Here is a 14,499-nt window from a genome sequence, read left to right on the forward strand (position 1 = left end):
GCTTCCCACCTACATCTTTCTTCTTTGACGTCTCCATTATTAATTGAACAAATTGCAAAAGATTCAGCAACACAGATGTCCAGAATACTGTGTAATTGTGCGATTAAAGCAACAGGATACTTCGCGCAAAATTTAAAATTGCAATTTAGTAAACTAAAAAGGCCATATTGGCATGTGTTGCAATGTTAATATTTCATCATTGATACATAAACTATCAGACTGCGTGGTCGGCAAATATTTATCAGATTGCCAGATGCAGTCATCAAAAAAGCCACATCTGGCTCAAAAGCCAAAGGTTCCCTACACCTGCAGTAGACAGAGGCTTCACTCAGTTCCTTTCAATCCACTATGGACAGCTTAAAAAGTTATGCGCTGATTTCTATTAAATTTTCAGGAAGTTTCAGGAGTAGGATAAAGAACGAGTGATTATTTATAAAAACATTTGATTTAAAACTACCAGATCTCATCCAACTCAAGACTGCCCAAATGATTTATAAAGCAAGTAAAGATTTACTTCCAACAGGGTTACAGAGAAGATTTTTTACAAAGAGAAGGGAATTATAATTTAAGAGGAGAACTACTTTTTAAGATCCAATATTGTAGAACAACGCAGAAACGAATGAGTATAACAATAGCAGGGGTTCAAATATGGAACTGTTTGAAGGATGAAATAAAACACAGCACCAACATAAACCAGTTTAAAAAGCTTTTTAAATCATTTATCATTGGTAGATATAAGAAAGAAGAGCAAACATTGTTTTAGAAAGACAATAATATATAATATGTATATAAATATAATTTATGATTTCATAATTATACATATAGGTTATATTAAAATGTATATATTACCACTTTATATGGAATTTAAATAAATTGTGTGTATATATATATATATATATATATATATATATATATATATATATATATATATATATATATATATATATGTATATACAGAGGTGGGACCAAGTCATTGTTTTGCAAGTCACAAGTAAGTCGCAAGTCTTTGCCCTCAAGTCTCGAGTCAAGTCCCGAGTCAAGACATGCAAGTCCGAGTCAAGACTGGAAAGTCTCAAGTCAAGTCCCAAGTCCTGCATTTTGGGTTTCGAGTCTTTTTAACCACAGACTAATATATGTACACAGATTGTGTATGCTTTTAAAACGCTGTATGTATTTATTATTTTAAAAAAAAACAGTGCTGACATTGCACTTCATAATAACACTGTTAACCAGTTATTTTAAACATTTAACTGATTCCTTTTCAGAATGAACACATTTGAAAAAACAAGTCAAATTGTACTTATTTGCACAAAAGTGTTAACATTGTATTTCCATGGAATATTGCATTGGAACTAGTTCATCAGCAGTTTATATCATGTTGTTACCTTATCTCATTGATCTCATCTCATACTGTATGTGTTTATGTGTACGTACACGTGAAAAACATAACAAATACATGAACATAACAATGAACAGTGCTGTACTTGTTAGATGTCAGGGCTCTATGTAATATGTACATATATTCTTAATATAGTATACATTTTAACTGACCTTTATTTGACTATGTTTGTCTTTATATTGCACAATTGTAGTGGTCTTTCTTAAACTATTTAAAAAAAAAAAGATGTAAATATAACTAAAAACTTGTTGAAAAATAAACAAGTGATTCAATTATAAATAAAGATTTCTACACATAGAAGTAATCATCAACTTAAAGTGCCCTCTTTGGGGATTGTAATAGAGATCCATCTGGATCCATCAACTTCATTCTTAACATTTCTTCACAAAAAAGAAATCTTTAACATCAATATTTATGGAACATGTCCACAAAAAAATCTAGCTGTCAACACTGAATATTGCATTGTTGCATTTCTTTTCACAGTTTATGAATTTACATTCATATTTTGTTGAAGTATTTTTCAATAAATATATTTATAAAGGATTTTGAATTGTTGCTATTTTTAGAATATTTAAAAAAAAAATCATGTACCCCTTGGGATACCTTCAAGTACCCCCATTTGAGAACCTCTAGTCTATAGGTCCCTAAGATATATAGATATGTAATGTATTCATACATTGTTTATGTAAGATATACACATGTATATACAACCTAATCATATTGTTTCTTCAACTTCAAAATAGCTGACTGTTTTTTCCCCTTCTCTGGGATTATATTCCCAGTTTGATCTCAGATGTCTGGTCACTTATAGCATATAAGAATATTCTATTACTGTTAAGCAAATTATGAACACGCCAATACATGAGTCCTTTATCATAATTATACGTATGACAAAAAAGCGCGTGGATATAAGTGGTATTCAGTGAGGTAAAATGAATTAAATGCGCTGACAGTTCATTGCTTCCTGCCAAATTAATTGCACTGAGTGGAGGGGATCACCACTCCAAGATGGCGGCCCAGCGTCTCGTCTGCGGCAATAGGCAGTAGCGCTCGATGCTGCGTCTACTTATAAGATGTCTATTTTCATAACGTTAGCAGTGAGTTTACAGCCTCACTGATTTAACTACACAGCAAATAAAAGTCACGTTACTCAGCCAATAAACGTTAGCTTACATTCAAAACTTACCCTTTGTGCAACTTCAAATGTCGAACTAAGTTGTAAATTGATGCGTCTCCGTCTGTAATCTTCCAACCGCATGTTTTGCATACGGCAATTCCTGTTTTGTTGACCAAATCGTAGTTTTAATACCCGAACGAAACGCTTTATGGCATAATTTTCTTCACTTATTCTTCTGTTGTTTGAAAGCTCTTCTTCGTTGGTTTTCCTGCAATTTGATTGGGTGAATGCTGTGTGACGAAAACAACGTGGATGTAATTTGATTGGCTGTTGTGCTGACAGGTAGCGCACAGGCTGTCATCGCACACATGTTGACAAACACGCGTACACAATGGAAGATACCGAGCGCTCCTGAATAACTTTTTAATCGTTGGGTTTTGGGAAAGTAGCAAGTCATGTCAAGTCAAAAGGCTCAAGTCCAAGTCAAGTCACAAGTCATTGATATTAAAGTCAAAGTCGAGTTGCAAGTATTTTTACATTTTGTCAAGTCGAGTCTAAAGTCATCAAATTCATGACTCGAGTCTGACTCGAGTCCAAGTCATGTGACTCGAGTCCACACCTGTGTATATATATAAGTGTACAAATGTATATGTTTGATTTAAATGTTAAACTGTGTATATGAGACGTGTGCTACATATATGTTGCTTATATATTGTTTAAAAAAAAAGTAATATAAGTGAAGCATGTTTTGGATTTTATATATTTTGAACCTTGTTCTTGTTGTGATGGGGTAGGTTTGTATAAGCGTTGCTTCAACCTACACCCTTTCGGCTCAATCATTGCTCAAATTAGTGTTTTTTTTTTTCTTTTCTTGTTGTTGTTCTTTGTTTTATGTGAAGATTGCCGAAATAAAATACATTGATTGATTGATTACTACTGTCTTGTTGTTCTTTGTTTTATGTGAAAATTGCCGATATAAAATACATTGATTGATTGATTACTACTGTCTTGTTGTTGTTCTTTGTTTTATGTGAAGATTGCCGAAATAAAATACATTGATTGATTGATTGATTACTATCTGGATGTCGGTACTTTTTGAGTTAAAAATGTTGCACAGCAACGTACGTCTCTAATGTCCTCGCAGACTCAGATATGTGGCACTTAGTGATTTATTTGGATTAAAATAGTTGCCCCCCATTAAAAACTCTTTAAGGTCAGAAAACTCGATTTAAATACTGTTTATAAACCAATTATTTTGTGATGTCAGGGTATTCTATGAATTTCCATGCAGCATGTGATATTTAGTTTTACCAGCAGAGGGCGCTTGGTGCCATTGGTATCAGTAGCTGGCACCGTAGAAGAAGTCTGTCATTACGTGATATGAAAAAAAAACAGATGCATCAAGCTCCGGTTGTAACGCTGTGTTAAGTGTTTTGCAGGTAAGCTGGTTTGCATATAACACATACAAACAGTAGTATAATTTATTCTGTACCTTTTAGAGCAAGCAAGGTTGAGCTAAGGTTTGTTTTGTTAATTTTATGAGCTAAAGACAAGTCACAAGCGGGGTTATTTTCTAAGATGGCGGACGTCGGTCCGACGGTAACCATGGTGACGAAGCAAAATACAGTTAGCTTTAGTTTGAGAGTAAGTTCACGACATAAATCCTCAGAGATATTTGAAAATCGGGTTTTAAATACCATTTATGTTACAAGGACATGCTAAACCAGGGGTGCCCAGACTTTTTCTGCAGGCGAGCTACTTTTCAATTGACCAACTCGAGGGGATCTACCTCATTTATATATATCCATCCATCCATCCATTTTCTACCGCTTATTCCCTTTCGGGGTCGCGGGGGGCGCTGGCGCCTATCTCAGCTACAAGCGGGCGGAAGGCGGGGTACACCCTGGACAAGTCGCCACCTCATCGCAGGGCCAACACAGATAGACAGACAACATTCACACCCACATTCACACACTAGGGCCAATTTAGTGTTGCCAATCAACCTATCCCCAGGTGCATGTCTTTGGAAGTGGGAGGAAGCCGGAGTACCCGGAGGGAACCCACGCATTCACGGGGAGAACATGCAAACTCCACACAGAAAGATCCCGAGCCTGGATTTGAACCCAGGACTGCAAGACCTTCGTATTGTGAGGCAGACGCACTAACCCCTCTGCCACCATCATTTATATTTATTTATTTATGAAAGAGACATTTTTGTAAACAAGTTAAATGTGTTTAATGATAATACAAGCATGTGTAACACATAGAGATGTCTTTCTTTCACAAAGACAAGAATATAAGTTGGTGTATTACCTGATTCTGATGACTTGCATTGATTGGAATCAGACAGTAATGATGATAACGCCCACATTTTCAAATGGAGGAGAAAAAAAGTTGTCCTTTCTGTACAATACCACATGAAAGTGGTTGGTTTTTGGCATCTAATTCATCCAGCTTCCATACACTTTACAAGAAAAACATTGGCGGCAAATTCCGTAGCTTGCTTGATTGACATTCACGGCACCCGAGGGTCTTGTGAGATGACGCTGGCTGCTGCCAGTTCATTATTATGAAAAAATGACAGAGAGGAAGGCGAGAAACACTTTTTATTTCAACAGACTTTCGGAAAGCTGGCGTGCACAAGTGATGTGCACGCCAGCTTTCCGAGACTCTTATTTTGTTAGCGCAGGCAGCATGAAGCAGGGCTTTTATTGTGAAGATAGGAAATGTGCAGTCGGCCTTTAGAGTTTTGACGGAAGGTAGGGCGCGAGAGTCTGTTGAAATAAAAAACTTTTTTTCTCCTCCATTTGAAAATGTGGGCGTTATCATTACTGTCTGATTCCAATCAATGCAAGTCATCAGAATCAGGTAATACACCAACTTATATTCTTGTCTTCGTGAAAGAAAGACATCTATATGTGTTACACATGCTTGTATTATCATTAAACACATTTAACTTGTTTACAAAAATGTCTCTTTCATAAATAAATATAAATTATATATAAATGAGATCCCCTCGAGTTGGTCAATTGAAAAGTAGCTCGCCTGCAGAAAAAGTGTGGGCACCCCTGTTGTAGACCGTAGAATAAGTCTGTCAGTACGTGATATGAAAAAAAACAAATGCATCAAGCTCCGATTGTAACGCTGTGTTAATTGTTTTGCAGTTTGATCCTGAAAAATAAATGTGTCGCACAAAGAAAGAGTTGGCCCATCTTTCCAGACGTGTAACACATACACGAATACACACCTGTTTCACGGTGCCTCTGGAACATATGAATGTCCATGAGGTTCTCCAGATTTTCGGCGAGCGTATGCCGTCCCGAACCGGTGAGCTTGTCCGCGCTCTGGATGCTCTTGGACTGCCAGTCGGTCCAGTACAGCCTGTCTTCATGTACAGTGAGACCAAAGGGGTGTGGCAGCTGGGTGCCAATCAAAACCTGGGTAGCAGAGGTACACAGGACTTGTGAGGACCGCTACGAACATATTCTATAAACTCAAACGTGTGTGACGCTTTGCTGGCATTGTGGTGCGGGTTGCGTTCTCTTTTGGATGCAGCGGAATGGAACACAGCGTTGAGGTAAGAATGATGATTTATTTACATACTAAACAACAAACTAAGAACAAAAACACTTGCACGAAGGCACTAACAACAAAACCAACAGAACTAGCATGTGAGCTAGAAGGAACACAAGATGCTAGCATGTGAGCTAGGGAAACAAACAAACAAATAGCATGGAAGCTAATCGAGTTCAAAACGTAGTTACAACAATGCGGGATAACGACGTCACCTGTTGCATGGAAAGCAAATGTTTACACTATGAGACCGAATGGCAAACAAAGGCAGGCTTAAATACCGGAAAAATTAGGAGGCAGGTGCGCAACGAAAAACAAGAAGCAGGTGACACTAAATGCGTAACTAGGCAACGAAACAAAACAGAAAGTGCCACCAGGAACTAATGAAGTTACATAAGATGAGATACAAAAACAGAACCAAAACCAGAATATGTCATGATCCGAGTAGCGGATCATGACAACGTGTCCCTTACCTGTCTGTCGGAACCATCAAAGTTCCCGAATTCAATCGTCTTCATGCCTGCGTCTGCCCAGTACAAGCGTTTAGTCTCATAGTCAATGGCAAGTCCGTTGGGCCATGTCAAGTTGGAAGATATAATGACGACACGGTCGGAAGAGTCCATCCCGGAACGTTCAATCTTGGGGTTGGCGCCCCAGTCGGTCCAGTACATTAAGCTTTGTGGACAGAAAGGAAACGTGAGCGTTGTCCTGAAAAGGTATTGTTAAACATCCGGTAATCTCACCCTCCAATCGGGTCAACAACAATGTCCCTGGGCCGGTCTAGGTTCTCCCATATAAGCACGGTTCGCATGCTTCCATCTGCGTTAGAGACTTCGATACGATCCGTACCTGGGTCAACAAACACAAAGTCGTTCATGTTTTACAAACCCCAAAATCAGTGAAGTTGGCATGTTGTGAAAATGGTAAATAAAAACAGAATACAATGATTTGCAAATTCTTTTCAACTTATATTCAATTGAATAGACCGGAAAGGCCAAATACTTAAATTACGAACTTTAAACTATATTTTTGCAAATAATAGCTCATTTGGAATTTGATGCCTTGCAACATGTTTCGATAAAGCTGGCACAAGACACAAAAAAGACTGAGAAAGTTGAGGAATGCTCATCAAACACTTATTTGGAACATCCCACAGGTGAACAGGCTAGTTGGGAACAGGCGGGTGCCATGATTGGTTACAAAAGCAGCTTCTGTTTTGCACCTTTTTTGAAGGAGGCGCCAGAAGTGGGCAGACCCATCAGCGATCCGGTTTTGTCTCCCTGTGATGTTTGTCAGCTCTTTAATGGGATTGTGCTGAAAATCTTAATTTCCCCTCGGGGATTAATAAAGTATCTCTGGTTCTGATTCCATGAAGTGCTCAGTCATTCACAAACAAGGATGTTTGTGAACAAATGCGTGAGCAAATTGTTGAACAGTTTAAGAACAACATTTCTCAATGAGCTATTGCAAGGAATTTAGGGATTTCACCATCAGATGTCGGTAATATCATTAAAAGGTTTAGAGAATCTGGAGAAATCACTGCACTTAACATTGGATCCCTCAGACGGTACTGCATCAAAAAAACGACAGTGTGTAAAAGATATCACCACATGGGCTCAGGAACACTTCAGAAAACCACTGTCAGTAACTACAGTTTGTCGCTACATCTGTAAGTGCAAGTTAAAACTCTACTTTGCAAAGCGAAAGCCATTTATCAACAACACCCATGTAACACAGTGGTAAAAATGCCCCGTGCCAACTTTTTTGCAATGTGTTGCTGCCTTTAAATTGTAATTGAATGATTTTATCATTTCCTAAGTCTGAACATTAAATATCTTGTCTTTGCAGTCTATTCAATTGAATATCAGTTAAAAAAGGATTTTCAAATCATTGTGAGTGTGAATGTTGTCTGTCTATCAGTGTATGCCCCGCGATGAGGTGGCGACTTGTCCAGGGTGTACACCGCCTTCCGCCTGAATGCAGCTCCAGCACCCTTCGCGACCCCGAAAGGGACAAAGGGTAAAAAATGGATGGATGGATGGATGTATTCTGTTTTTATTTACGATTTACACAACGTGCCAACTTCACTGGTTTTGGGTTTTGTACAAAACAGTGAAAAATGATTTTTTTTTAGACTTGTATGAGGTTAATTACCAGCATCCGTCCAGTAGAGTTTCTTGGTCACCCAGTCGATGGCCAAACCTGCTGGACTTTCCAGACTGGTGTCCACCACCAACTGTAAAAAAGCAGACAAAAAGGAAACATAACTTTTAAACCTGCTTCCATTGAGGGCCACGCACTGAACTATTAATTATTGCACTTTTTTTTTTAAATATATTTTTTCAATAAATTGCACACTCTGGACAAGCCAGTCACAAATTTGCAAATGCGTATCTCAGTCTGTGTGTCTGTTTTCTAAATTGTGTGTGAGTGTAAAAAACAAACAAAAAAATAACACTTTGTATTCAGTTTGGGATTGGAATCAGGTCTTTTTTCTATAGACTCACATTGAGTCCATGTTCTCACCTAAAACAAGAGCAGAATTATGTCCAACATTTTCTTTTTTTTTCAGTGAAATTCTACACAAAATGTTTTCACCTTTTTATATGGCTACACAATTTTGCCAGGTCGAGCGACAATATAAGTTGCACTTCTGCCTCTACGACTCTAGATGGCATTCTTGCACCAGACTATTTATTTCAGCCTCTGCACACCAACTGAGCGAAACGAGCCGGTTCCAAATATTTTTTTACACCACTGACCTCCTGTTTGCTGCCATTCCACAGGGCTCTGTTGATGGAGTCCGTGGTGACGTCGGTCCAGTAGATGTAGCCGTCCTTGGCGTCCCAGTCCAGTGCCACGGCGTTGCGCACATCAGCCAGAGGGATGACATCATCGGACATGTCCTCTGTGTCGAAGCTGATTCGTCGGATGTCCGTCCTTCGGGCAAAAAGCAGGAACTTGTCAAGACCTGATTAAAGACCAAAGGTCTTCGGTCAGTCTTCTATTCTTAACAATGGGTGAAGAGTAAAAACAGTACAACGACATACAGAAAGTTGAAACAATCACAGTATATTATATAAATATATATATATATATATACACACACACATAGTGGGACAAAAAAGTATTTAGTCAGCCACCGATTGTTCAAGTTCTCCCACTTAAAATGATGACAGAGGTCTGTAATTGTCATCATAGGTACACTTCAACTGTGAGAGACAGAATGTGAAAAAAAAATCCAGGAATTCATATTGTAGGAATTTTAAAGAATTTATTTGTAAATTATGGTGGAAAATAAGTATTTGGTCAACCATTCAAAGCTCTCACTGATGGAAGGAGGTTTTGCCTCAAAATCTCACGATACATGGCCCCATTCATTCTTTCCTTAACACGGATCAATCGTCCTGTCCCCTTAGCAGAAAAACCACCCCAAAGCATGATGTTTCCACCCCCATGCTTCACAGTAGGTATGGTGTTCTTGGGATGCAACTCAGTATTCTTCTTCCTCCAAACACGACAAGTTGAGTTTATACCAGAAAGTTCTATTTTGGTTTCATCTGACCACATGACATTCTCCCAATCCTCTGCTGTATCATCCATGTATCCATTTTGGTATAAACTCAACTCGTCGTGTTTGGAGGAAGAAGAATACTGAGTTGCATCCCAAGAACACCACACCTACTGTGAAGCATGGGGGTGGAAACATCATGCTTTGGGGCTGTTTTTCTGCTAAGGGGACAGGACGATTGATCCGTGTTAAGGAAAGAAAGAATGAGGCCATGTATCGTGAGATTTTGAGCCAAAACCTCCTTCCATCAGTGAGAGCTTTGAATGGTTGACCAAATACTTATTTTCCACCATAATTTACAAATAAAGTCTTTAAAATTCCTACAATGTGAATTCCTGGATTTTTTTTTCACATTCTGTCTCTCACAGTTGAAGTGTACCTATGATGAAAATTACAGACCTCTGTCATCATTTTAAGTGGGAGAACTTGCACAATCGCTGGCTGACTAAATACTTTTTTTGCCCCACTGTATATATGCATGTACAGGTGCATTTTAATAACTTTGAAAGTAATTTTCTTTTAAAAGATCAATTCAAAAACAGACTCATTCTACAAAACCAATACACACAAAGTGACATTTTTCAAGAAAATATTGTTTAATAATGTTGATTATAGCTCAAATGCAATAAAACCTGAAATGTATATTTTACAAAGATATTAATAAAAAAAAACTTAATAAAAAGTTTATATTGTAAACAACTGGTATGAGCTGTATTTAGAAAATAAACTGCGAAAATTGTAGTTTTGATTAAATTTCTGAAATCAAATACTTTTGCACACTATTCAAATGCAGTAAGATGCACCTGCATACATTCAGTGCTGCATACAGTATTTAGCAGGGGTGTCCAATGTGCAGCTCACAACTAAATTGTTTACCTTTTAACAATACTACTATGAAAAAAACATAGCAAACACGTGTAATGTAATGAGAAAATGTTGCAATATTGACGGATAACGCAGAACTAATAGTAAAAACGAGTAATCGACGGACAGATCAATCGAGATTTAGGCTTTGAAACTAAAAATAATATACATTTATACAATACTTATTTGTTAAACTTTTATGAGTGGAGGGATACCTTTAATGTGATGATTTGACTAAACTGTCATTGGTCAAAAAATTACGAATCAATGTTGTTATGAATTACTTACCTATTAGACGCTCCAATAACTCACGTCAAATATTCCAATTTGAAAAATATTTTGCATATTTTGTGTTTTTGTCTTAAAAAAAGCAAGATTTCCTTTAAAAAAAAAAAAAGAGAATAAAACATAAAACAAATAACTAAGTCTACGGATATATCTGAAGTTGAACTATAGATATTTAAGTTTTGAAAATAAAAAATATCTATATACATATATATATATATACATATATATATATACATATATATAAATATATATATATATATATATACATATATACACATATACATATATAAATATATATATACATGTGTATAAATATATATATATATACATATATAAATATATACATATATATAAATATATATACATATATATAAATACATATATATAAATATATATATACATATATATAAATACATATATATACATATATATACACATATATATAAATACATATATATATACACATATATATAAATACATATATATACATATATATAAATATATATATACTTATATATAAATATATATATACATATATATAAATACATATATATATATAAATACATATACATACATATATATATATATATATATATATATATATATATATATATATATAATACATTTATTCATGTGATTAATCATAAAAAATATCACATTAACCATGAATATACACAGATTAATCACACAATTTATTTTGACTCTTTTTGCTTAACTGCGGATGGTTATCTGAAAAGCAGCGTGGTTTGTTCTACGGTCAGTGATCAGGTTAATGCGTAAAACGATGCAAAAAGGACTGAGGAGACGCCAAATTCCAAGTAAATTCCCACAGGACTTTAGATAAAACTGTCACCAGGTTTTAAGCCAATAAATGACGTACATTCAAGTGAAACATTAGAAAAATGTTCTTGTCTGGCAATACAATTGCATTTATGTCCAAATAGTAGGGCCATTTTTCATGTTAATTTAAATTACGCAAACGAGCAATAACCTGTGATTCATTGGAATTAATCCAAATTCAAAAATGGCATTATTTAAATTTGTTTCCCCCCGCCCGTTTAAACCCGATTAATTAAAAATTCCAACATGTGATTAATTTACTTTTTGGGGGGATTTTTCACAATTTATTACAAATGTAAAAAATTTGATCAGATTTTTTTTTAAACTATTAGATGAATCACACTTGACTTTGGCTCATTTAGGATAAATCCCAGTTGCTACAAAAGACAACCCTCACACCTCTCAGGTAACTTTTCAAGTAAAGAAGTATGTCCAGACAAAACAAATTGCCTAATTAATATTTGTTTATACATGATAAATGTAATATTTTTTTGTCATTAATCGCACAAGCTAATGCGTTAACCTTGACAGTCCTACTATGTACATATATATATATATATACACACACACTGTATATACTGCACAGTTTGAAGGAAAGCAGAGTAACTCACTGTTAGCACAGTTGTAGTGGTCCACCTTCTTAAAGCCAGTTGGACAAGCACAGGTGTATGTCTTGTTGCTAGGGAGACACAGGTGACTACAGCCTCCATTGTTGGCGCCGCAGCGGTTCTTGCCTCCTAGAGAGAAGTAAAAAACAGACAACCAATTAAAATATTTCTAAAAATGTCAACATTATATATGTGTATGTATTGTATGTAGAGTATATAATGTATATAATGTTTGTATGTATGTATGTATAGTCTGTACAGTATTTATTTATGTATGTATAGTCTGTACAGTATGTATGTATGTATAGGTTGTACAGTATGTATGTATGTATGTATGTATAGGCTGTACAGTATGTATGTATATCAATCAATCAATCAATGTTCATTTATATAGCCCTAAATCACTAGTGTCTCAAAGGGCTGCACAAACCACAACACAAACCACTACGACATCCTCGGTAGGCCCACATAGTCTGTACAGTATGTATAGTATAGTCTGTACAGTATGTATGTATGTTTGTATAGTCTGTACAGCAGGGGTCAGCAACCTTTTTGAAACCAAGAGCTACTTCTTGGGTACTGATTAATGCGAAGGGCTACCAGTGTGATACACACTTAAATAAACTGCCAGGAATAGCCATTTTGCTCAATTTACCTTTAATAAATAAATCTATATATATATAAAAAAAATGGGTATTTCTGTCTGTTATTCCGTCGTACATTTTGTTTCCTTTTACGGAAGGTTTTTGTAGAGAATAAATGATGAAAAAAACACTTAATTGAACGGTTTGAAAAAGGAGAAAACAGGAAAAAAACAGAACATTTAATTTTGAAACATAGTTCATCTTCAATTTCTACTCTTTAAAATTCAAAATTCAACCGATAAAAAGAAGAGAAAAACTAGCAAATTCAAATCTTTTTAAAAAAATGTAAAAATAATTTATGGAACATCATTAGTAATTTTTCCTGATGAAGATTAATTTTAGAATTTTGATGACATGTTTTAAATAGGTTAAAATCCAATCTGCACTTTGTTTGAAAATATAACAAATTGGACCAAGCTATATTTCTAACAAAGACAAATCATTATTTCTTCTACATTTTCCAGAACAACAATTTTAAAAGAAATCCAAAAGACTTTGAAATAAGATTAAAATTTGATTCTACAGATTTTCCAGATTTGCCAGGATATTTTTATTTTAATCATAATAAGTTTGAAGAAATATTTCACAAATATTCTTCGTCAAAAAAACAGAAGCTATAATGAAGAATTAAATCAAAATGTATTTATTATTCTTTACAATAAAAAAAAAAATATTGAAAATGTATTTAAATTGTCAGGAAAGAAGAGGAAGGAATTTAAAAGGTAAAAAGGTATATATGTTTAAAAATCCTAAAATCATTTTTAAGGTTGTATTTTTTTCTCTAAAATTGTCTTTCTGAAAGTTATAAGAAGCAAAGTAAAAACAATTAATGAATTTATTCAAACAAGTGAAGACCAAGTCTTTGAAATATTTTCTTGGATTTTCAAATTCTATTTGAGTTTTGTCTCTCTTAGAATTAAAAATGTCGAGCAAAGCGAGGCCAGCTTGCTAGTAAATAAATAAAATTTAAAAAATAGAGGCAGCTCACTGGTAAGTGCTGCTGTTTAACCTCTTTTTACAACAGGCCAGCGGGCGACTCATCTGGTCCTTACGGGCTACCTGGTGCCCGCGGGTACCGCGTTGGTGACCCCTGTTGTACAGTATGTATGTATGTATGTATAGTCTGTATGTATAGTCTGTACAGTATGTATGTATGTATAGTCTGTACAGTATGTATGTATAGTCTGTACAGTATGTATGTATGTATAGTCTGTACAGTATGTATGTATGTATAGTCTGTACAGTATGTATGTATAGTCTGTACAGTATGTATGTATAGTCTGTACAGTATGTATGTATAGTCTGTACAGTATGTATGTATAGTCTGTACAGTATGTATGTATGTATAGTCTGTACAGTATGTATGTATGTATGTATGTATGTATAGTCTGTACAGTATGTATGTATGTATAGTCTGTACAGTATGTATGTATAGTCTGTACAGTATGTATGTATGTATAGTCTGTACAGTATGTATGTATAGTCTGTACAGTATGTATGTATGTATAGTCTGTACAGTATGTATATATGTATAGTCTGTACAGTATGTATGTATAGTCTGTACAGTATGTATGTATAGTCTGTACAGTATGTAT

General features: G+C 35.2%; 1 protein-coding gene across 1 annotated transcript in view; it reads right to left on the reverse strand.

Moving 5' to 3' along the window:
• Positions 1 to 14,499, reverse strand: part of lrp4 (low density lipoprotein receptor-related protein 4) — a 475,714-nt gene that overhangs the window by 64,813 nt on the left and 396,402 nt on the right. Inside the window, exons 16-21 of the mRNA XM_061887739.1 lie at positions 12,264 to 12,389; positions 8,852 to 9,060; positions 8,244 to 8,325; positions 6,833 to 6,938; positions 6,563 to 6,764; positions 5,764 to 5,953 (exon numbers count right to left, since the gene is read on the reverse strand). Coding sequence (XP_061743723.1) covers positions 5,764 to 5,953; positions 6,563 to 6,764; positions 6,833 to 6,938; positions 8,244 to 8,325; positions 8,852 to 9,060; positions 12,264 to 12,389 — 915 coding nt within the window. The remainder of the gene's footprint in view (positions 1 to 5,763; positions 5,954 to 6,562; positions 6,765 to 6,832; positions 6,939 to 8,243; positions 8,326 to 8,851; positions 9,061 to 12,263; positions 12,390 to 14,499) is intronic.

This window comes from Nerophis ophidion, linkage group LG25 (assembly GCF_033978795.1).
Source record: "Nerophis ophidion isolate RoL-2023_Sa linkage group LG25, RoL_Noph_v1.0, whole genome shotgun sequence".
Lineage (NCBI taxonomy): Eukaryota > Metazoa > Chordata > Actinopteri > Syngnathiformes > Syngnathidae > Nerophis > Nerophis ophidion.